Raw genomic sequence first — 23035 nt, 5'->3', positions numbered from 1 at the left:
GAGATAATTGGAAGGAGACAAAGGATACAATAGTAATTTCTGGTAGTGGATATGCCCCCAATACGAATCTGGTCCCCACATCATGGGCAGGAGGGGGGACAATCAGCTTTGTATCTCATGAATATTTGAAATAAATAAATAAATTTTAAAAATAAAGCAGAGCTGAGTCAACAAGAAAAAAAAGATTCTTCTATTTCCATTATTTTCAAATGAAAAAGTAGTGCATGCTCCTTACAATATGACCTCTGCCCACTGCACTCCATTGAATTTGTTGAATGGAACCAGATCCCCTTCTTGACAAGCTACCCTTAGCTTCCCAGACCCTGTACTTCCTGATTTTCCTCCTCTTTCCCTCCATCCCTCCTTCCTCATCACTCTTGTCACTTCTCTTCATTTTTTTCCCAAGAGCCTCCAGTGTCCACATTTCCACCCTGACTTTCATCTAAGTATGCTATTAGAATCACTGTTATATTTATTTATAGATTTTACATGTTCTAATTCCCTTATTAGACTGAAAATTTCAATTTAATGTTTTAAACTCTCTATCTCTTTAAAAAAAATATATATATATATATATATTTGGCCAAAAGAGCCAATAAATAAACGAATGTAGAAAGGCACAATCATTCATTAAGAATAAAGATTTTAAAGGCAGGCTGAGTTTGAATTCCATCTCCAACACTTCATCTTACGTGAGGTATTTAACTTCTACCTGTTCCTGTTTCTTTATATATAAAATGCCAATAATAATAGTACCTCTCCTCTAACAAAAATGAAATGTTGAAAGAAATACATAATCTCCCCTTTGTCACATCAATCAACCCACCTGCATCCATAGTCGTATCTCTAGTTCTCTCAGTTCCTCTTGTGCACTGGATCCTGCCCTTCTCCAATTTCCATAATTATCCTTCCCTCTACTACAATTTTTTTTTTCCTTTCTATGGAATATTCTCATCTTAAAATTTCACATCTTGAAATATACTCCTTACATCCCATGTCCCCTTCTAGCTACTAACCCCATCTCTAGTTCTCTTCCTACCACATTTCCATTAAAGAAGTTTTCTATCTCATCATCACCACTGCTTCATCTCCCATTCTCTTTGAGCCACAGCTACCAGGCTTTCACCCTCACACTCCACTGAAACCTTGTCTTCTCGACACAAGATCATCACCAATTTTCCGGCTTCTTCACTCTCTCAGTACTCTTCCCTAGATGAGGGATCAGCGTACTTTTTCTGTGAAGTGCCAGACAGTCAATATTTTAGGCTTTACAGGCCATACGGTTTCTGTCTCAATTACTAAACTCTGCCATCAACAATATGTAAATAAATAGTTGTAGCTGTGTTCCAATAAAACTTTATTTACAAAACCAGGCTGTTAGCTCTGCTTTCAAAACCTAATATGAATACAGCATCTTTTTACCACCCCCCACCACTATTCCTAATCCAAGCCACTGTCACTGCTCATCTAGACAGCTGAAATAGCCGGTGAACTGATCTACTTCTAGTCTTGCCCCCACTTAGAATTCTCCACAGAGCATTTAGAGCGATCATTTAAAAAAGTATATTTTATCATGGCTTCCAATCACTCTTAGTAAAGAAAAATACAAATTTATCACTATGATAAATTATATAAAACCTGGCCCCGGCTCAACTCTAAACTCATATGAGGGTACTTCAAATGTTCATGGAAAGATTCACACTATCTTTTAATTCTATTTTTCCACAAACGTTTTGAAGTGCTCTCATATTTAGTTACTCATCCCCCTGTAATCCTGCTTTGAACTTTTTGCTGTTCTTCAAATGCACAAAGCTCATTTTTCCCCCTTCACTTGGAATGATCTTCTTCCAGATATTGGCCTAAGCCCTTCTTTCGTGTCTCTACACAAACATCCCAAACACCCCCTCCTTAGAAAAGCCTTCCCTGAGCGCCCCACTGAAATCGACCCTGCCCCAACTCTTATTTCCTCACCCTTTATACTTTTCCTACATAACATGCATCATTATTTAACATTATATTTTCTGTTATCTGTTTACAGTTTACAGTTTGTCTCTCATACTACAATGTCAGCTCCATCAGTGTGGGGAGGTTTTGGCCTCATTCACCAAGTGCTCAGAATGGACTCTCAGTAAACATGTGCTTAATACGTAAAAGCATGAACTTGTAGGCAATGGAAACAAGCAGACGAGGCAATGCAGAGATGACAGAAAGCAACTGGTTGCGCTGGGAAAGAAAAAAACATTCTCGTTATTGAAATGAGAGGGTAATATGAGGAAAAAAAACAAAGACAGTGGTTACTGAGAGCTCAGATAAAGTTCTTCCGGTAGTTCACGCTAAGAAACTGTTTTCTTCCCCATCTTAGGCCTTTCCTCCAAAGGCCTGAGGCCTCCGAAGTTAACTTCCCAAACATGGAAATCCTGTGCATCCTCCCTGACCTTTACTAGCAACTTCCATCTTCCTGATGAGCTCTCACTCACCTGGGCACCATCTTCCTGTCACATCCTTCACCACCATGCAGGGCTCTTTCCCTTGCTCCAGTAAGGTAATCACATCTGGCTTCGAGGCAGAATATCCTACCCATAAGAAAGAAATACAAGATGTAGAAGTAAAACATTACAAGTTCAAAAACATTTTGAGACTTATAAATTTATAATAAACTATGGATCAAAACGACATAAAGACTTCAGAGAAAACTGATTGGATTAAAAAATGTTTCAATTTAGGGTAACCTCAGGGCCACAGAGAATAAAAAACTTGATGGGAAAGGGAAACGTCTCATTTTGGAATTGAAACTCATTCAGGCTTGCTCTATTGAGAGGCAACAGTGATTGACTGCAGAATCTGGAGCCAGCCTGGGTGATTTCGAATTCTGCTCAGCCAAGTGTTGACTAAGACTGTAAACAAACTGCTTAAAATCTCTGGGTCTCAGTTTTCTTAACTGTAAAATGAAAATAAAAGTACTACCTATCTCATAGCTAATATTTAGAACTTAGAACAGTGCCTGATATACAGTAAGCGTTCTGTCAGCTATTATTATTTTTGCTGCTGTTAATTTACTTAGAGCAAAACAAGAAGCTTCCTATTTTTAGGTTCTTGCTAAGATATTCACTCAAAGTTAAATGCTAAGTTAATGGATTTTAATATTCAATCACAAATCAAGTAAGAGAATGCTTGTTGTAGGAAACAGAATATATTCACTTTAATTTTAAGTAAATTTTGTTTATTTAAACCACAACATATAACTTGTAGGCCAGGGTGGGGCTGTTATCCTTGCAGGCAGGCCACCAAACAACACAGTAACAGAACATCCATAGCAATTCTAAGCTCAAATACAATGTGAAACCTGACTTCTTTGACACTGACTTTGGAGTAAATGTTTCAGAATTCAAATCCAGTTCCTTAGTCATTAAGGAAGAGGCAATTATAGGAATGAATTAAGGAATGTTTCAAGAGGACCACTACAGTATGGTGAAAATGAAGGTATTTAGTGGAAGTGCCATTTACAAACCAATAAAGTTCAGCCCAGTCCTTGAGAAACAGAGAAGAAATTCAGCTAGTTTCTTAAAAAACAGTCCTGAATTCAAGGAAGAGAAAACTACTATTTCAGAGAGCAGACTCTAAATTATTTGAGGTAGATGGCCTTACCCAGTGAGACCAAGTTGGTATAATTCTCCAACATCACATCTCTGTACAAATCCCTCTGAGCAGGGTCCAGGCACTCCCATTCCTCCTGAGAGAAGTCTACAGCCACATCGCTGAACATCACCAATGCCTGGAACCATAAACCAACATTATTACTGGTGAAATTACAGACCATATATTTATTAGTCCATTTTCTGTTGCTAATAACAGAATGCCTAGAAATGGGTAATGTATAAAGAAAAGAGGTTTATTTCTTACAGTTTTAGAGGTTGGGTAGTGCAAAGTCCAGGTGGTACATCTGGTGAGGGCTTTCATCTTGGTGAGACTCTCTACAGAGTGCCATGGCAACACAGGGTACTACATATGATAGGGCTGAGTAAGGGAATGTCCACATGCTTTCTTCCTCTCCTTATAAAGCCCCCAGTCTACTCCCTGACAACCCATTAAACCATTAACCCATTAATCCATGAATCAATCAATGCCTTCATGAAGGCATAATCCTCATAATCCAATCACCTTTTAAAGGCCCCATCTTTCAAATACCATATCAGAGATTAAGTTCCAACATGAGCTTTGGAAGGAACAAACATTCAATACATAGCAATGTATTAAGAAAGAGTATGAGATGAAAGATTACACTGCAGCAAGGCGGACTATACCAAACTGCAGGCTGGGGCTGAAAGCCTATGACAAAGGTAGGAGACAGTAAGGAAACTGGTGTTCTGAAGTAGAGTCACCTCATTTTCTTGAAGAATCTAATTGCTGTATGCAAAACTTCCTATACATCATGGGGTTCTTTAATTACTCAAACATTTCTGGCAACAAATAAATGTTTCCCAATTAAATGAAATTGTGGACACAAGCAAATATGCTATATTCTTGCCTTGAAAATTATCAATAAGTTATTATTTAATAAATAAATAATTACTTAAATTATTTAAGGGAAAAAGAGGAATCCTACATCTCCTTTTTCCTTTAAGAAAATTTTTTTTATATCATGGATTTTTTCTTAGATACTGTATAAAATCTTTTGTATAATAATCGGTTTGTATAAAATTAAAGAATTTCTTTAAGCCTCAAATTCACCATTACGCCATTATATAGTAATTTTTCCTTATTTTGACGAATTCTATTATAAATAATTTCTGTCAGCTATATAATAGTCAATTATATGGTTATTCAACACTTAACCACAGAATTCAGAAAATAAGACATTTATGTTGGATAGTATCTCTTAAGCCTTCTCTAATTCTGGGAGAATACACTGATTTAGTATTTATGCATCTGGATGATTTTCTTATAATTATATACCTACCTTGTTCCCAAGATAAAAAATATTGGTGTAGGATGAACCAGAATCACATGTCAACACCAGCACATTCCATTCAACCATAAAATGGATCCTATTATGAATATTTACCTCTCAAGAGATTCCGAGGAAAGAGCTTGTGATCTCTCTACAGGCATCCCCCAATCACATATGAAGACTGAGGCCAATCAACACTAAATTGCATTTTATTTATAGACTCGGATCTTTGCGAAAACTTCAGAGTTTTCCCATGTGTAGTCAAATCCTCTGTTTCATTATACTTCATGTGTAGTCCATCCTTTCTTTCATTACACTGCAAATCTGACAAGGGATGGTCAAATACCTCCCTCTACTGACTTTGTTTCTGCTCCATTTCTCCTCTAGACAGAGACTGAGTAGACAGGAGATGCTGAACGATTTGATCAATGCAGAGATGGATACTGATTAGAGAAGAGAGGGGCACATAGGAGGAGTCGGTAAGGTTGAGATTAAAGAAAAATTCTGTTAGATAGGAAGTTTCAGCATAAATGAAAATCTTCTCATGATCTTTTTTTTTTTTTTTTGGCAGCTGGCCAGTATGGGATCCAAACTCTTGACCTTGGTGGTGCAAGGTGGCTTTCTAACCAACTAAACCAACCAGCCAGCCCTCTTCTCATGATATTAAAGGGATAAAAAAAAAAAAAAAAAATAGAGAAACAGCAACTTACATGGGCCATGGTTTTAGAATCACAAGAACTGGTCAGTCTTCCTTAAGGTGCAAAGTTCTGAGAAGCCTGAGTTGGGCAAGAAGAAAATGAGGCAATGAGACCAGGCTTGTCTCAAATATAACAAAATAATATAAATTAAGAATCTTTTTTTCTCCATTCTTGCTTGCCAATACCCCCCCCCCCCCACTCTCACCACACCGAGAAAACCTGGCTATACAAGGATGGACACAGAACAGAGGTCCGCTGGAAGTAGAGCCCATGACCAGTACTTCAGCAGGAGAGTTTTGGCCAATCCCCACTATGAGGATGCTGATCCAGGCCTGAGACAGGGATGTTCAGAACTAGATTCTTCTCCCTCAGTTCTCACCTTCTAAAAGGGACCACAAGATCCAAAACAGACCACCTTCATGGCCTTAGGACCTTTCCGGGCTACCTAGACTTCAAGACAAAAGACAGAATAGACTAGGAGTCTGAAAACTATGGCCCATGGGCCAAATATGGCCCACCCATACGTTTTTGTATATAAAGTTTGAATGGAACACAGCCATGCCCATTTGTATACTCCTATGTATGGCTATTTTCAGAAAGCTACAACAGCTGAGTTGAGTAGTTGCAATGGAGACTGTATGGCCCACAAAGCATAAAGTATTTACTATTTGGCCCTTTATATATATATATAAAAGTTTGCTGACCTCTGGCATAGACAATGCACGACAGCCTTTATCACTACAAAATTGTACTTGCACAGTAGGATCCCTTCCCCTAGCCTGAACTAGAACTCCTTGAGTCCTCCGGGCTCACCACCCCCCCTTTCCACCAATCAGAATCATCCACACGGTTTTTCTGCATGATATCATTCACACCCTGCCCTCTCCCTTGGTACCCAAACTGGAGGGAGAGGTGAATATATGACCCCTGCCATCAGTAAAAAAAAAATTTTTTTACATGATGCATCCCATATATATAGATATTTAATCCTTAGAACAGTTCTGCAATGTTGTTGTAATCTTCATTTCAAGCATCAGGAAACAGAAACCTAAATCCAGTTAATACATGACATATCTGAGTTCTGAATCCACAATCTAGCAAATACAAAGCCAGTTCTTTTTCAACTCTGCTCTTGCCAATGATACCCAGAATTTCTTATTACACCTAAAGAAACCTGAGCATGAATAACAGAAGTTAACCTACCAAATATATTAAATGTTGCTATTAAGTAAGATGTATGTTGAAGTGACAAATAACATTTTACATTTAGTACACAGGCAAATTTAAAAGATTGACAATAACATGTTAGTAAGTTTGGAGCAAAACAGACACTCTCATACTGCGTTATACATTGGTGCCACCTTAAAGAAGGTAAATTAGAAATTCATATTAGAAGAATTTAATAATGCAAGCCAGGTGTTCCAGCAATCCCACTTCTAGAACCCTGTCCAAAGAAAATAATTATGTATGTGCACAAAGATATATGCATACAGGTGCTGATGGACTAATTTTAAAATTGAAAAAGCTAGAAAGGCTATGGAAGCTCACATAGTCTTCCATAAAGAATGGGTTACATAAATTCTAGCATATCTAGACTACAATAGAAATTAATGTAGCCATTAAAAATGATACAGATTGGGAGTTAACAGACTTTTCCTGAGAAGGACAAGATAAATATTTTATGTGTGGAAAAAAAATATTTTAGGGTTTGTGGACCATTCAGTCTATCAAAACTATGTAAGGCTACCATCATAGTGCAAAAGCAGCCATAGAAAATAGATAAATTAAAAAGCATGGCAGTGTTCCCACATTTTTATGGACATGGATATTTGAAATTTTTATAATTTTAACATGTCTTGAAATATTATTCAGCCCTCCTACCCCCAACTATTTAAGAAAACATAAAACCCATCCTAGTTTGCAGGCTACACAAAAAAAGACAGGGGCCAAATGTGGTTTCAGGGCTGTAATTTGTCAGCCCCTGATACAGGTCATTATTTAGATCCCATGTTCATTACCTGTTCAAAGATGGTCAGTTTCAAAACAGTATGTCTAGTGAAAAATACACATTTTGAGTGTGCACATTTATAAAAGAACATGTAAACAATTTTAACTACAATGCTCACAGTAGTTGCATCTAGATGGTGGCATTACAGGTATTACTATATTTTCTGTGTTTATGAAAATATTAGAGCTTAGGCTACAGGGAATAAGAGAAGTAATGAATGTAGTAATATATGATGTGATAATGAAATTCAGGAAATTCAGGTTAATAGGGCTTTTTTCTGAGATAAAATTCACATAATATAAAATTAACCATTTTAAAGTATACACTCTAATGGCATTTAGTACATTCACAATGTTATGCAAACATCACCTTTACCTAGTTCCAAATCATTCCATCACTACAAATGGAAACTTCACATACATTAAGCAGTTTCTCCCTATCCTCCCTTTTTCAACAGCCCCTGGCAATTGCCAATTCATATTCTGTCTCTATGAGTTTACCTGTTCTGGATTTTTCATATAAAGGAATCGCAATGTGTGTTTTGTGTCCATCTTCTTTCACTCAGTGTAATGCTTCTGAGCACTATTTAGTTCCTTTTTATGGTGGACTAATACATCCATAAAATGGATGTATTAATCTGTTTCTGTTGCTTATAACAAAATACTTGAAACTCGGTGATTTATAAAAAAAAAAAACCACAATTTATTGCTTACAGTTTCTGAGGCTGGGAAGTCCAAAGTCCATCTGGTGTGGTGACAGTGACTCAAGGGTCTCACATTGCAAGATAGTGGAAGCAGAGAGAGCAGAGAGAGAGCAAGACAGACTCTCCTTTTAAAGCCATCAGAACCATGCCCCTGACCACCATTTTTAATCCATTCACTACTGCACGGTCCTACAATCCAATCACCTCTTCAAGGCTCCACCTTTCAATTACAGTAATAGGATTTCCCACCCTCTTAACAGTCACAGTGGGGGCCAAGTTTCTAATACATAAAACTTGGGGGACACAATTCAAGCTTCAATGAGTTTGGGGGGACAATTCAATCCACTATAATGGCTGAACATTTTGTTTATTCATTCACCAGATGATAGACATTTGGGTTGTTTCCACCTTTTGGCTTTTGTAAATAGTGCTGCTATAAACGTTAGTGTACAAGTTTTTGTTTAAATGCCTGTTTTGAATTCCTTTGGGTACAATACCTAGGAGTGAAATTGCTGGGTCATACAGCAATTGTATGTTTAACTATTTGATGAACCACAAAACTGTTTTCTGCAGCTCTGCCATTCCCACCAGCAACATACTAGGGTTCAATTTTTCCACAGATTTGACAATATCTGTTTTCTTTCTTTTTAAAAAATTATTATATTCATCCTAGTGAGTGTGAAATGGTATTTCATAGTGGTTTTGGTATGAATTTTCCTAATGGCTAATGATGTTAAAGACTTCTCATGTGCTTCTTGGACATTTATATATTATCTTTGGAGAAACGTGTGTTCAAGTCCTTTGCCCATTTTTTAATTGAATTGTCTGTCTTTTTGTTAAGATTTAAGAGTTCTTTGTATTCTGGATACTAGACCCTTATCAGATATGTGTTTTACAACTACCTTCTCTCTTTCTGTAGGTTGTCTTTTAACAACAGTGTTCTTTAATGCACAAAAGTTTTTAATTTTGATGAAGTTCAAATTGTCTATTCTTTTGTTGCCTGTGCTTTTGGTGTGGCATCTAAGAATCCCTTACCAAATCCAAAGTCATGAAGATTTACCTCTAGGTTTTCTTCTAAGAGTTCTACAGTTTTAGCTTTTACATTTAGGTCTTTGACTCATTTTTAGTTAATTTTTATATAGGGTATAAGGTAGGGGACCGACTTCATTATTTTGCATGTGTTTAACCAGTTGTTCCAGCACCTTTTGTTGAAAAGACTATTCTTTCCCAACTCTATGGTATTGGTGCCCTTGTTAAAAACCAGCTGGCTATAGAGGTGTGGGTTAATTTCCGGTCTCGCAATTCTGTGACACCAATCACACATGTCTATTCTTATGTCAGTACCACCCTCTCTTTTATTTGTTTTTAACTCATGCAAAATCCACATAACTTACAATTAGCCATTTTAAAGTGTAGAATTTATTGGTACACAACCTCTCTTTAGTTTGAAAACTTTTTCACTGTTCCATAGAAATATAATACCACCCACTGAATAATCATTCCCCATTCCTTCTCTTCCCATTTCCTGGTAACTACACATCTATTTTTCGTCTCTATGGATTTATTCTGTGGATATTCCATAAAAGAGATCATAACATACATGACCTTTTGCGTCTGGCATTTCACTTAATATATTTATGAGGTTCTTCACAGTTGCATCACGTATTAATTCTTTGTTCTTTTTTTCTGACTGAATAATATTCCATTACACACACACACACACACACACACACACACACACACACAATTTGTTTATCCATTCACCTATTGATAGATATAATTTGAGTTGTTTCCACCTTTTGGTTATTATGAATAATGCTGCTATGAACATTCTTGTACAAGTTTCACTATGAATGTATGTTTTCATTTCTTTGGGGTATATAACTAGGAGTGGAACTTCTGGGACCTGTGGTAATTTCATTTAAATTTATAGGGAACCAATAAGGTTTTCGACAACTGCTGCACTATTTACCATACTCAACCAACAATGTATGAGGATTCCTATTTTCCCACAAACTCACAAGCCTGTGTTATTTCCTTCCTCCCCTCCCTCTCCTTCCCTCCCTCTTTCTTTTTTATTAAAGCCACCCTAGTGAATATAAAGTGGCATCTCATTGTAGTTTTGATTTGCATTTTCGTAATGACCACTGATGCTGCACATCTTTTCATGTGCTTGTTGGTTGTTGTACATCTTATTTGGAGAAATGTCTATTCAAGTGCATGCCCCATTTTTTAAATTGGCTTGTCTGTTTGTTGTTGAGTTGAAAGAATTCCTTATATATTCTGACTATTAAACTCTTATCAGACATGTGATTTTCAAATATTTTCTCACATTCCATAGGTTGCCTTTTCACTTTCTTGATAAAGTCCTTTAATGCACCAAAGTTTTTAATTTTGATAAAGTCTTATATATCTAATTTTTCTTTTGTTACTTGTACTGTCAGTGTCAAATCTAAGAATTAACTGCCAATTATGAGGTCATGAAGATTTACCCCTATGTTTTCTTCCAATAGTTTTAGTTTTATATATAGGCTGTTGATCCTTTTTGAGTTAACTTTTATATTTGGAGTGAGGTAGGTGTCCAACTTCATTCTTTTGAATGTGGTTATCCAGGTGTCTCAGAAACATTTGTTGGCGGCTTCTTTATTTATTCTTTATTTATTAAATGGTCTTAACCCCTTGTTGAAAAGCAATTGAACATAGACAGGGTTTATTTCTGGGCTCTCAATTTAATTATGTTCTATTGGTCTGTATGTCTATCCTCATGCCTGTACCACACTGTTCTGATTACTGTAGCTTTGTAGTAAGTTTTTAAATTAAGTATGAGTCTTCCAACTATGTTCTTCTTTTCAAGATTATTTTGACTATTCTGGATCCCTTACAGTTTTACAGTTTAGTTTTAGGATTGGCTTATCCATTTTTAAAATCTATTTCTGCAATAAATTCCACTGGAATTTGGATAGGCATTGCATAGAATCTATAGATCGATTTTGGGAAATACTGCCATCTTAACAATATTGTCTTCCAATCCATGAAAATGGGATATGTTTCCATTATTTAGGGCTTCTTTAAATAATGTTTTGTAGTATTCAGTGCACAGGTTTTGTACCTCCTTGGATAAATTTATTCATGAATATTTTCTTTTTGATATTGTTGTAAATGAAATTGTTTTCTAAGTTTTGCTTTCAGATTGTTTATTGCTATGTACAGAAATACAACAATTTTTTGCATGTATATCTTGTACCCTACAAATTTGCTTAATTCATTTATTAACTTTGACAGGATTTAAAAATTTTTATTGTTTTATATATATAAAATTGAGTCATCTGTGAAAGGAGATAACTTTTATTACTTCCTTTCCAAAATGGATTTTTATTTCCTTTTCTTGCCTAATTTCTCTGATGAGAACTTCCAGTGGAATGATGAATATTGGCAAAAGAGGGCATCCTTTCCTTGTTACTGATCTTAGGAAGAAAGCTTTCAGTCCTTAAAAACTGAGTACAATGTTAGGTCTAGGTTTCTAGTTCCCTTTTATTCCTACTTTGTTGAGTGTTTTTATTGTAAAAGGGCAATGGAATTTGTCAAATGCTGTATCTGCATCAATTGAGATGATCGCATGCATTTCCCCCCTCATTTTATTAACATGGTGTATTACATTGTTTTTCTTATGTTGAACCACCCTTGCATTAATGTGATAAATCCCATTTGATCACAATGTATAATACTATTAATATGCTGCTAAATTCATCATGTTAGTTTTATGTTGAGGATTTTTTTACATCTATATTCAGAAGGTATATTGGTTAGTAGTTTTCTTTTCTTGGTTTTGGTATCCATGTAATGCTGGCCTCATAGAATGAATTGGGAAGTGTTCCCTCTACTACATTTTAGAAGACTTTGAGAAGGACTGGTGTTAAGTTTTCTTTAAATATTTGGTTGAATTCACCAGCAAAGCCATCTAATTCTGGGTTTTTCTTTGGGGGGATGTTTTTAATTACTGATTCAATCTCTATAGAACTGTTCAGATATTCTTATCTTTTCTTGAGTCGGTTTTGGTACTTCATGTGGTTCTAATAGTTTGTCTATTTTATCTAGATTCTCTTATTTGTTGTATATATATATTCAGAGTATTCTGTTATAATCTTTTTTATTTCTGTAAGATCTATAGTAATCTATTTTCATTTCTGGTTTTAGTAATTTGACTCGTGTTTTTTCTTGACCCATCCAGCTAAAAGTTCAATTTTGTTGATCTTTTCAAAGAACCAACTTTTGGTTTCATTGTTTCTATATTTCTATTCTGTATTTTTAAAAAATAAATATCTACTCAATTGTTATTTCATTCCATCTGCTAGCAATATTTAGCTTGTTCTTTTTCTAGTTCATTAAGCTGTAAGGTTAGGTCATTCATTTGGGATTTTTTTTTTTTTTAATGAAGGTGTTTACAGGTATAAATCTCCCTCTGAGCACTCCTTTCACTGCATCTCACAAGTTTTGGTATACTGCGTTTTCATTTTCATTTATCCCAAAGTATTTTCTAATTTCACTTGTAATTTCTTTTTTGACCCATTCATTAAGAGTGTGTTGCTTAATTTCCACATATTTGTGAATGTTCCACTTTTTCCTTCTGTTATCAACTTCTAGTTTCACTCTATTGTAGTTGAAAAACACACTTTATATAATTTCAGTCCTTTAAGTTATTGTTCCTAACATATACTTTGTCCTAGAGGATGTTCTATGTGCACTGAGAAGAATGTGTATTCTGCTGTTGTTGGATTGAGTATTCTGTATATGGCTCCTAGGACAAGTTGTTTCACAGTGTCGTTCAAGTCATCTATTCCATTTTGGAATTTTTGTCAAGGTTTTCTCTCCATTATTAAAAGTGCGGTATTAAAGTCTTCAACTGTTATTGTATAACTGTTTATTTCTCTCACTTTATTTGCTTCATATATTTTGAGTGCATATATATTTATAATCCTATATCATCTTGAAGGATTAACTATTTCATCAATATACATTGTCATCCTTTGTCTCTTGTTAAAAATTTTTGTCTTAAAGTCAATTTTGTCTGATATTAGCATAGCCACTCACTTCAGCTTTCTTTTGGCTGTTTGCATAAAACATCTTTTTCCATCCTTTCACTTTGAACCTATTTGTGTGTTTGTATCTAAAGCAAGTTTCATGTAGATAGCATATAGTTGGATTATATATTTTATCTGTTGTGCAAATCTCTGCCTTTTAATTAGTTTAATTTATTTGCATTTAATGTAATTACTGATAAGAACTTACTTTTCCCATTCAGTATTTCTTTTCTACATGTCTTAAAACTTTTTGCTCTTCCATTCCTCCATTACTGTCTTCTTTTTTTATTAATCCATTATTTCTTGTATAGCACTTCTTGTTTGATTTTCTTTATGTTTTTACTGTTTTTTTTCTTAGTGGTTAAGAAAAAATACCTGGGGATTAAAATTAGCATCTTAACTTTGTAACAGTGAAGTCTGAATTAATAATGACCTTGTTTCATTAGTGTACACAAACTGCTCCTTTACAGATCCACTCCCATTATATTTTGTTGCTGTCACAACAAAAATTCAAATTGTTAATTTATTATTAATTATTAATTCAAAGTCTGAATAATGACCTTGTTTCATTAGTGTACAAAAACTGTTCCTTTAAAGATCCACTCCTATTATATTTTGTTGCTGTCACAACTTACAACTTTATACACTGTGTGCCTATCAACATAGGTTTTATAAGTACTGTTTTATGCATTTGGCCTTTATACCATGGGGTGGGGGAAGGGAGGAGTTAACACCAAAAATACAATAATACTGGCTTTTATATTTACCTATATATTTACTTTTACCAGTGTTTTTCTTCATGTGGATTCACGTTACTGTCTAGTGTCCTTTTACCTCAGCCTGAAGAGCTCCCTTTAGCATTTCTTTCAGGGCAGGTCTACCAGTAATAAACTCCCGAAGTTTTTGTTTTTTGCGAATGTCTTAATTTCTCCTTCATGTTTGGAACGATAGCTTTGCCAGATATAAAGTTCTTGACTGGTAGGCTTTTTTCTTTCAGCACTTAAAATGTTATCCTACTGCTTTATGGCCTGCATGGTTTCAGGAATCAGCTGTTAATCTTACTAAGGACTGATTGCATGTAATGAGAGGCTTCCCTCTCGATGCTTTCAGGGTTCTCTCTTTGTGCTTAATTACAATGTGTCTTGGTGTGGATCTCTTTGATTTTATCCAGATGAGTTTGTTAAGCTTCTTATGTATAGGTTCCTGTCTTTCATAAAATTTGGAAAGTTTTTGGCCACTACTTCTTTAAGTATTCCTTCTGCCCCTTTCTCTTTCTTTTCTTTCTGGGATTCCTATTGTGTACATGTTGATACACTTGATGGTGTCTCACAGGTCTCAGTCCCTGTTCATTTTTCTTTATTCTTTTCTCTTTCTGTTCCTCAGACTGGATAATCTTTAAAAAAAATTTTTTTTAATTTTTATTTTTTCAGACTGGATAATCTTAATTGACATATCTTCAAACTTGTTGATTCTTTCTTCTGCCTACTCAAGCCTGCTGTTAATCCCCTCTGCAGTGAATTTTTCACTTCAACTGTTGTACTTTTCAGCTCTGGAATTTCTTTTTTTTTTTTTTTGTCTTTTTCGTGACCAGCACTCAGCCAGTGAGTGCACTGGCCATTCCTATATAGGATCCGAACCCGCGGCGGGAGCCTCGCTGCGCTCCCAGCACCGCACTCTCCCGAGTGTACCACGGGCTCAGCCCTCAGCTCTGGAATTTCTATTTTGTTCTTATAATGTCTCCTTATTGCTATTCTCAATTTGATGAGACAGCATTCTCCTAGTTTACTTTAGTTATCAATGGTTTCCTTTAGCTCTGTTAGCTATTTAAGACAGTTCATTTATTTTTCTAGTAAGATGAATGTCTGGGTTTCCTCAGGGAGTTTGTATTAATTTATTTGTCCCTGTGAATAGACCATATTGTTTCTTTTCATGCCTCATAATTTTTGTTGAAAACTAGACATTCTGAATACCATAATGTGGCAACTCTAAAAATCAGATTGTCCTCTCTCCCTGGAATTTGTTGTTTCTGCATGTTATGAAGTCTTACTGTTTGCTTGTTTAGTGACTTTTCTAACCTATTTTTGTAAAGTCTGTATTCTTTGTCATGTTAGACCATTGAAATGTGTTCTGTCAGCTTAGTGGTCAGACAATGTTTTGACAGAGTTCCATATAATGCCTTAAGCAAAAAAAAAGGTGGCTGGGATACTCTCCCATTCCTTGCATGTTGGTCTGTTGGGGCAGTCCTTCAAACTTTAGCCATGCCATTTAAAATTGTCTTGACCTTTACTTCCTGCTCGCATGGAGCATGAAAGTCAGCTAGAGGTGAAACCTTAGCATCTTATCAGGCCTCAGAGAAAATTTCCACCACGGGCATATGTGCGGCCTTCTCAATTACTCAGTATACTTGGGAGCTTTTACAAGTCCTTGTTTCCTCACATATCTCCTTTCCCAACCTGTTTCTTCTGATATCTTTCAGTATGTCTAATGCTTGTTCCAATGTTATCCTTTGTCCCAGGTTGTGGCCAATATTTTTGCTTTTAATGTGTCTGGCAAATGCCACCTGGGAAGCTGTCCTAGCCTTGGGGATAGTCCAGGTTGGATGAAACAAACATAAATCTTTGCACCAGTCCTTAAGGAGCCACCAGATAGGCTGAAACACATAGCCACAAGTCTTTGAGAATAAGGTCCATATCGCTGTCTCTGGAACTAGCAACCTGCACCAGGAGTACAGGCTGCCAACTTCACACCTGCCACAGATCTGAGGAACAGAAGATGGCAGGCAGACAACTTACAAAGCCACAGAGCACTCCTACCAAAGTACAGCAGCTTTGTTCTTCATAAGCTTCCCTCTGTTGTTGTAAGTTTTGACTAGATACCAGAGTTCTGCAAAAGTTATTTTGATAGTTTTTGCCTGCTTTTTCATTGCTTTTGTGGAGGGAAAGAGCCTTGAAGTTCCCTACTCTGCCATTTTTAGTGATGCCACTCCAGAATATTTTTGGCCTCATAGCTCCAATTTCTGTCCTACTTCAGAGATTGTGTTTTGCCACCAATGGCTCTCCTGAGAAATGTAGCCTTTTTTCTTTTCTTTGGTGCCATAATCTTGTTTCTTTAAAGATATGTTTTCCTGAAACTTAACACCGTACTGAGTCTCATATCCTTAAAAGTTTTGACTTTAAAATTCCTGCACAGGAACACAAGAAAAAGTACTCGCACATCACAAAATGACCAGAAAGCCCATGTGGACCAAATAGTTTTCATCCTGCTCGGTCTGGGGTCCTGATGCTCCTAACCTCTGCTATGCATGAGTAGGGCCTGCCACATAGCTAAGGGCTGTTGGGGATAGCAAGACTGCAGTGGAGTGGAAATTGCTGGGGTTGACAACAGTATTGCTACACAAGGTGCTGCAGGATGGCCTGAAGCTTTGGAATGGAGTTTCGTAAGTACCATTTAGAGGTACTAAACTTTAGTCCTATGTTTTTACCCACGATGGCTTCCAAATTGCTTGTTGTTCTTCAGTCACTTGGAGAAATGTCTCATGCCATCCCTTTACCCATCAACTAGGGTGGAAACCTTTGCTTCAACAGTGAAATTCTCTCTGGCTTAGAAACATATCTGCATTAAGACTTAGGTATGTTGTACCTATACAAAAATCCAGACTAGCCCCTTGGCCACTGGGGTAGAGGCCAGTACAAGAAGAGTCAAGGAAAGTAAAAATGTCATTTGAAAGATCAAGATGATCAAACTTCAAGAATAACACAGCAAAGCTGTCCATTTATATATTTCAAAATGTCAAGTCAATCCTTCAGAAATCAAGCCAAGCACCTTGGAGTTTCCCCAGAATCACAATAAAGAAAGCAGTATGTACTGGAGGGCAAACTGGATTGTGGTATGGGAAATATTCTTAATCAGGAAAACCCAGCTAAATGATTACATAAATTATCCAGCTGCAACATCACAACTGAGTGGGTACAGTCATGTGTATTTCACCTGGCAATAGTCAATGCCACATTCCTAAATGATCCTATCTCTGAAAGAGAAAAACACAAATTCTCATGGTCTGAGAATTGAGGATAATGTTTAGCTTTATAAGTTTAGAAATAGCTGACCAGTTCAACAAATTATAGTAAATCCACATAATGGAATATAGTCAATAAATGCTAAATTGTAGAACTATTTAAGAACATGGAAAATGACCACGATATCTTACCAGAGTAAAATTAGTATATAAAACATGATGCACAATACAATTACATTTATAAAATATATGTATATATGAAAAAACAAATAGTCGCATAGGCATAAATAGGTAGCAAAATGTATGGGAAGTTATGCACTCATATATTACCATGACTGTATTCTTAATGAATGGCTTTTCTTAAGTTTCTTTCAGCTCCCCAAATGTAAACCAATTCTATAATTTCTACATCTGATTTTCTAGGCATGTTTTTCATTAACTGGTAATGGTCAAATGTTTCCAAAAGATTTCTTACAGTAACTGATAATGATATCTCTCCAGGTTCCTTTTTATATCTTCTTGGCATATGGTTTTATTTTGTTTCTAAAACAATCTTTTTATTTGTTAAATATAGCTTTATTGTGAATATGACTTATATACCATAAAATTCACCCATTTTAAGTGCACAACTGAGTGATTTGTAGCAAATTTACAGAGCCAAGCAACCAATACCACGAGGACATTTCATTACTCCAAAAAGAAACCTCATGTGATTTGCAGTCACTCCCTATTTCCAAGTCCAGCCTCTGGCAACTACCAATTTACTTTCTGTCTACATAGATTAGTCTTTTCTGGATATTCCATATATGTGGAATCATGCAATACATGGCCTTTTGTGTCTTCCTTCACTTAGTGTAATGGTTTTGAGGTTCATCAATGTTATAGCATGTATCGGTACTTCAATCCTTTCTATTACTGAATAGCAATCATTGTATGAATATATGACATTTTGTTTTTCCATTCACCCATTGATAGATATTTGAGTTGTTTCTATATTTTGGATATTATAATTAATGTAGAAATGAATATGTACAAACAAGTTTTTGAGTGGACATATGTTGCCCAGATAACTAGAATTGGAGATGCTGGGTCATAGAAGGGTACTTCAAAAAGTTTGTGGAAAAATAGAATAAAAAGATAATACAAATCTTTCCATGAACTTTTTGAAGACCCCTTGTGTGGTGAATTTTAAGAACATTTTAAGAAATTGCCAATCAAATTAGCTGTACCACTTACACGTCCAAAGGAATATATGAGGGTTCCAGTTTGTGCACATCCTTAACTTTTCTCCCTTTTTTATATTATACCTCTTCAAGAAGGTGTAAAGTGGTATCTCATAGTGGTTTTACTTAGCATTTCTTTAATGACTAACGATGTTTAGCATCTTTTCATGTGCCTATTAAGCTTTCCTCTATCTTTAGTGAAATGTCTATTCAAATCATTCACACATTTTATAAATGGGTTAGTGATCTTTTAAATTGGATTATTGGGTTGTAAGAGTTGTTTGTATATTGATAAAAGTCAGGTACTCAATATATAATTTTTCCAAATATTTTTTCACAGTTTATGGGTGGTCTTAGTACTCTTTCTTGATGGTTTTGAAGCACAAAAAATTTTAATTTTCATGACCAATTAACCACTTTTTAGAATCATTTCTGATGTCATATGTAAATCTTTGCATATCTCAAAATCATGAAAATTTACTCCTATGTTTTATTCTAAGAGTATTATAGTTTAGCTTTCACATTTACACCTATGATCTATTTTGAGATAATTTTTGTATATGGTACATAAGGTAAGAGTTCAAATTTATCATTTACATATGGATGTCCAATTGTCCAACTAGGACTTGTTGAAAAGATTATCCTTTCCCCATTGAATTGTCCTGGCACCTTCGTCACAAATCAATTGACCATAAATGCAAATGTTAATTTCTGAACTCTCAATTCTGTTCCGTTAATCTATGTCTTTCCTTATGCCAGTACAATACTGTTTTGATTGCTGTAGGTTTGTAGTAAGTTTTGAAATTCTGAGGTACGAATCTTCCAACTTTGTTCTTTTTTAACATTGTTTTGGCTATTCTGAGTCCTTTACATGTCCATATGAATTACAGGGTCAGCTTATCACTTCTGCAAAAAAGCCCCTAGATTTTGATTATTATGGCACAGAATCTACAAATCAATTTGGACAGTATTACCATCTTAATAATATTGACTCTTCCAACTCAAAATGTGGAATGTCTCCATTTATTTAGCTCTTTTTTATTTTTATTTTTTTCAAGGCACCAAAAATGTGGAAACATTTATTTAGATCTTTATTCCAGCAATCTTTTATAGTTTTTCAGAATAAATATCTTGTATTATTTTAATTTTATTCCTAGATATTTTTTTCTTTTTGATATTTATGTGAGAAAATGGTTTTAATTTCATTTTCAGATTGTTCATTGCTAGTATATAGAAATACGATTGGTATTTATATAGAATTATCTGTGACCTTAGTGAACCTGTTTATTATTTCTAGCATATATGTTTGTGTGTATTACTTCGGGATTTTCTACATACAAATTATTTAATTCTTTAAATTCTTTAATTCTTTAATTCTTTAAATTATTTCTTTCTGCATATCTTTTGCTTAAGAGAACTGAGCAAACAGGTCTATGGTATGGGCTCAAACAAGGAAATCAAGGAACCAAAATAAATAACATCTAACTGCTCTTGAACATCCTTTTGCTGTATCATATCAATCCAATGAGACACTTTCACTATCAATATACTTCTGTGAATGATCACAATTTAGGTATGTGGCATTTCCAGTCAAAATAAGTGAATATATGCAGAAGAAACAGCAATGTGTTTGGTACGATATCAGTGTTCAATAAATATGGCTCTACCCCATCTCTTCTCCACTGAACAATGTTTAGTTCTAATCCTTGCAAAATTCCTACAAATTACAATATAAATAATAGATTCACACATAACAATTTCTTGAGAATTCTTGTTCACAGCTATTAATATGGTTTAGCATTACATCCTAATCATTTTTCCTTATGCCTAAATCTTTAAAGTTTTTATTAGTTTGCATATTATTCTACCACATACAGTTTGATTAACTTAACAACTTCCATATTATTGGGTACAAATTCTATACAAGAATATACACAACAGATGTATTCAACAATTCTGTATACAATTTCAAGGGGTCTTGTTGCTTCCTGGAAGCCTATAAATGGAGGCAAATGACGTAGGGTTAAGAAATTTCTTCTATATGACTTCAGCATTTGCTTCATTTTCTTAACTACAAGTGCCAACAAAATTAATTTCACATTGTCGTTGCTCCTTATCTACAGAAAGCTGAGAGGAATGACCCAGAATCACCACATCATAACAGGTAATGTTTACTGAGACTTAGTATGTGCCAGGTACTGTTCTATGAATTTTACACACAAGAGATCTTCAGAAAGTTCATGGAAAGATTCCTATCATCTTCTAATTCCATTTTTCCATGAACTTTTTGAAGTAACCTTGAATTAACTCATCTAACTCTCTTAATAATCCTATGAGGTATGTACTATTATTATTCCCATTTTAGTTAAGAAACTGTGGCACGAAGAGGATGAATAAACTACCCAAGCTCATACATGTAGCAAGTGTTGGAATCAGGATTTTAATCCAGGTATTCGATCCATACTCTTAGCCACTATACCATACTGCTTCTCACACACCACACAAAAATGAGGCCTGAAACAAATTTATGCTGCCTGGCTAGTACCACAAAAATCCTATATAGACTGAGGTTTCGGGATGAGAGGGAAGGAATCTCTACACTCATTGAAACGTATCTCTCTGCTCAAATCAAGAGCCTCAAAAAGCAAAGTCCTTGTCACTGACTGAAAAGAGCCGAACCATCTACTACCTTATCTAGTTTTATAACTCAAGCTTGTGCAGATTCAGAAAATGTGGCGTGTGATCCCAAGTAGGTATATTTTCTTAACAAACTACTGTCTAAAATAATGGTTGTAATATTATCCTCTAGAATTGTACTTCTATACTATATGAATGCTCAGTAAAAGAGAACCAACAAGAAAGCTGAAAGAATTTGCAAAATGGATATGTAAATAATTAACTGGAAGGACATGGTCGTTGCACTGGGGAGTGGGATCTACCCCCGGGACCTCTGACATTTCATTGTGGGAGGAAGACCTAGGGCTAGAACAACGGACAAGTTACTCTTAGGCAGGACGTTTCAGGACTCCAGATGTTACCATGTCCTGAAAAATGAAATGTGATTCATGGAACGAAAAGGAAGCACAAACTCACCTTGAATTTAATTTTCAGATGTGCAGCAGTGATTCTTCTTTACTCCTCACAAGGCTTCCTTGGAGAATGGCAAGGCCAAGGGAAAAGGAGGGCATGCGACACCCGGCTTTTTTTTTTGAAGACAGGTCAGAACCCAGCGTCCAGAACAATCCCTGTCCTTGACTCCCATATGTATGCGCACAGAGAAAACTGGAGGAAGATTAGAATGTCGTGGTTCACAGCTCTGAGTACGCTGCAGTCTGACACCGCAGCTGACGACCCTTAAGGCCACCCTTCGCCTTTTCTCCGGAACTGTCCTAAAGGTCCTTCCAGGCTTAGCGGCACGCCCCAGGCACAAGTACCGACGTTTCGCTGGGGACCTTCATTCTGGGGTTCCACCTCCAACTTACCCCTTGCGATTTTTTTTCTGCAGCCGGGCCCCTCTAGCCGATGCGAAGCCCGAGGTGCGCGGGGCCTCAGAGTCTTGCACTGGAAGCTAGACTGCTCCACAAACCGGGTCCCGCATCAAGTGACAGCCACGCGAGCTCAACTACGCACTAACACGCTCGGATGCAGGGGGAGACGTGGAACGGCCGTACAGTCCCCTCGCCACTCGCAGCAAGCTCCAAGGAGTCCCGCCTGCCCGGGCCCGCACTCATTTCTCCCAGAAAAGCTGCGGCCGCGCCGATTGGCGCCTCACCATCCTAGAGCGGAGCGGGGCTCTGAGAACCGCGACGCCCCAAGGACAGCGGTACCGGAGCTCCGGGATGTGCCCGTTTCAGTCCAGGCGCAAGTCCCGCATCTCCTCAGGGCGCGGAGGGAGCGGTGGAAGGCCAAGGAGGCAGGCAGAAACTCCGGTCTGTGAATGTGAACCCTGATGCCGTGGAGCATAAGCCGGGTCGGGCGTCCTCTGTAGTAGGAGGCCGTAGAAGTCGCGGACTCGATTAGTGTCGCAGTCGGTTACAGGTTCCGCGCCCCGCCCCTCCCGGGCCGCGCTGCGGAGACCGCCGGAACGTTAGGCCCCGTGCGAGTGCGCAGGCGCGTAGACGAACGGGCACCTCGCCCGCCTCCTCCAGAGGAGCGGGGGCTGTTCGGTTTGGATGGAGCCGTAAAGCCGAACACGGGGTGTTAGGATGTGCCGGACCGAGTGTGCAACCATGGACGGTGTTGTTTCCGTGCGTGGGACTGTTTCTGCGTGTGTCTGTGCATGGCGTACTATTATGACTCCGCAGAGAATGTCGCGCGATTATGCCCACCTCTGCCGCCAGATGTAGGAGTCGGTGTAGCTGT

The 23035-nt window shown here is 36.7% G+C and overlaps 1 protein-coding gene across 2 annotated transcripts in view; it reads right to left on the bottom strand.

Annotated features, from left to right (window-relative positions):
• The window catches only part of LOC134388646 (zinc finger protein 540-like), a 47558-nt gene extending 24819 nt beyond the window's left edge, over positions 1–22739 (bottom strand). Inside the window, exons 1-4 of one of the 2 annotated variants that reach the window (XM_063111857.1) lie at positions 21767–22739; positions 5659–5724; positions 3646–3772; positions 2478–2573 (exon numbers count right to left, since the gene is read on the bottom strand). In XM_063111857.1, the coding sequence (XP_062967927.1) occupies positions 2478–2573; positions 3646–3772; positions 5659–5667 (232 nt within the window). In that variant the 5' untranslated portion in view covers positions 5668–5724; positions 21767–22739. The remainder of the gene's footprint in view (positions 1–2477; positions 2574–3645; positions 3773–5658; positions 5725–21766) is intronic. The other variant, XM_063111858.1, reaches the window with a different exon arrangement.
• Between the last annotated feature and the right edge of the window lie 296 nt (positions 22740–23035).

Source organism: Cynocephalus volans, chromosome 10 (assembly GCF_027409185.1).
Source record: "Cynocephalus volans isolate mCynVol1 chromosome 10, mCynVol1.pri, whole genome shotgun sequence".
NCBI lineage: Eukaryota > Metazoa > Chordata > Mammalia > Dermoptera > Cynocephalidae > Cynocephalus > Cynocephalus volans.
Note: the sequence above shows the minus strand (reverse complement) of the source record. Positions and strands in the feature narration are given on the sequence as shown.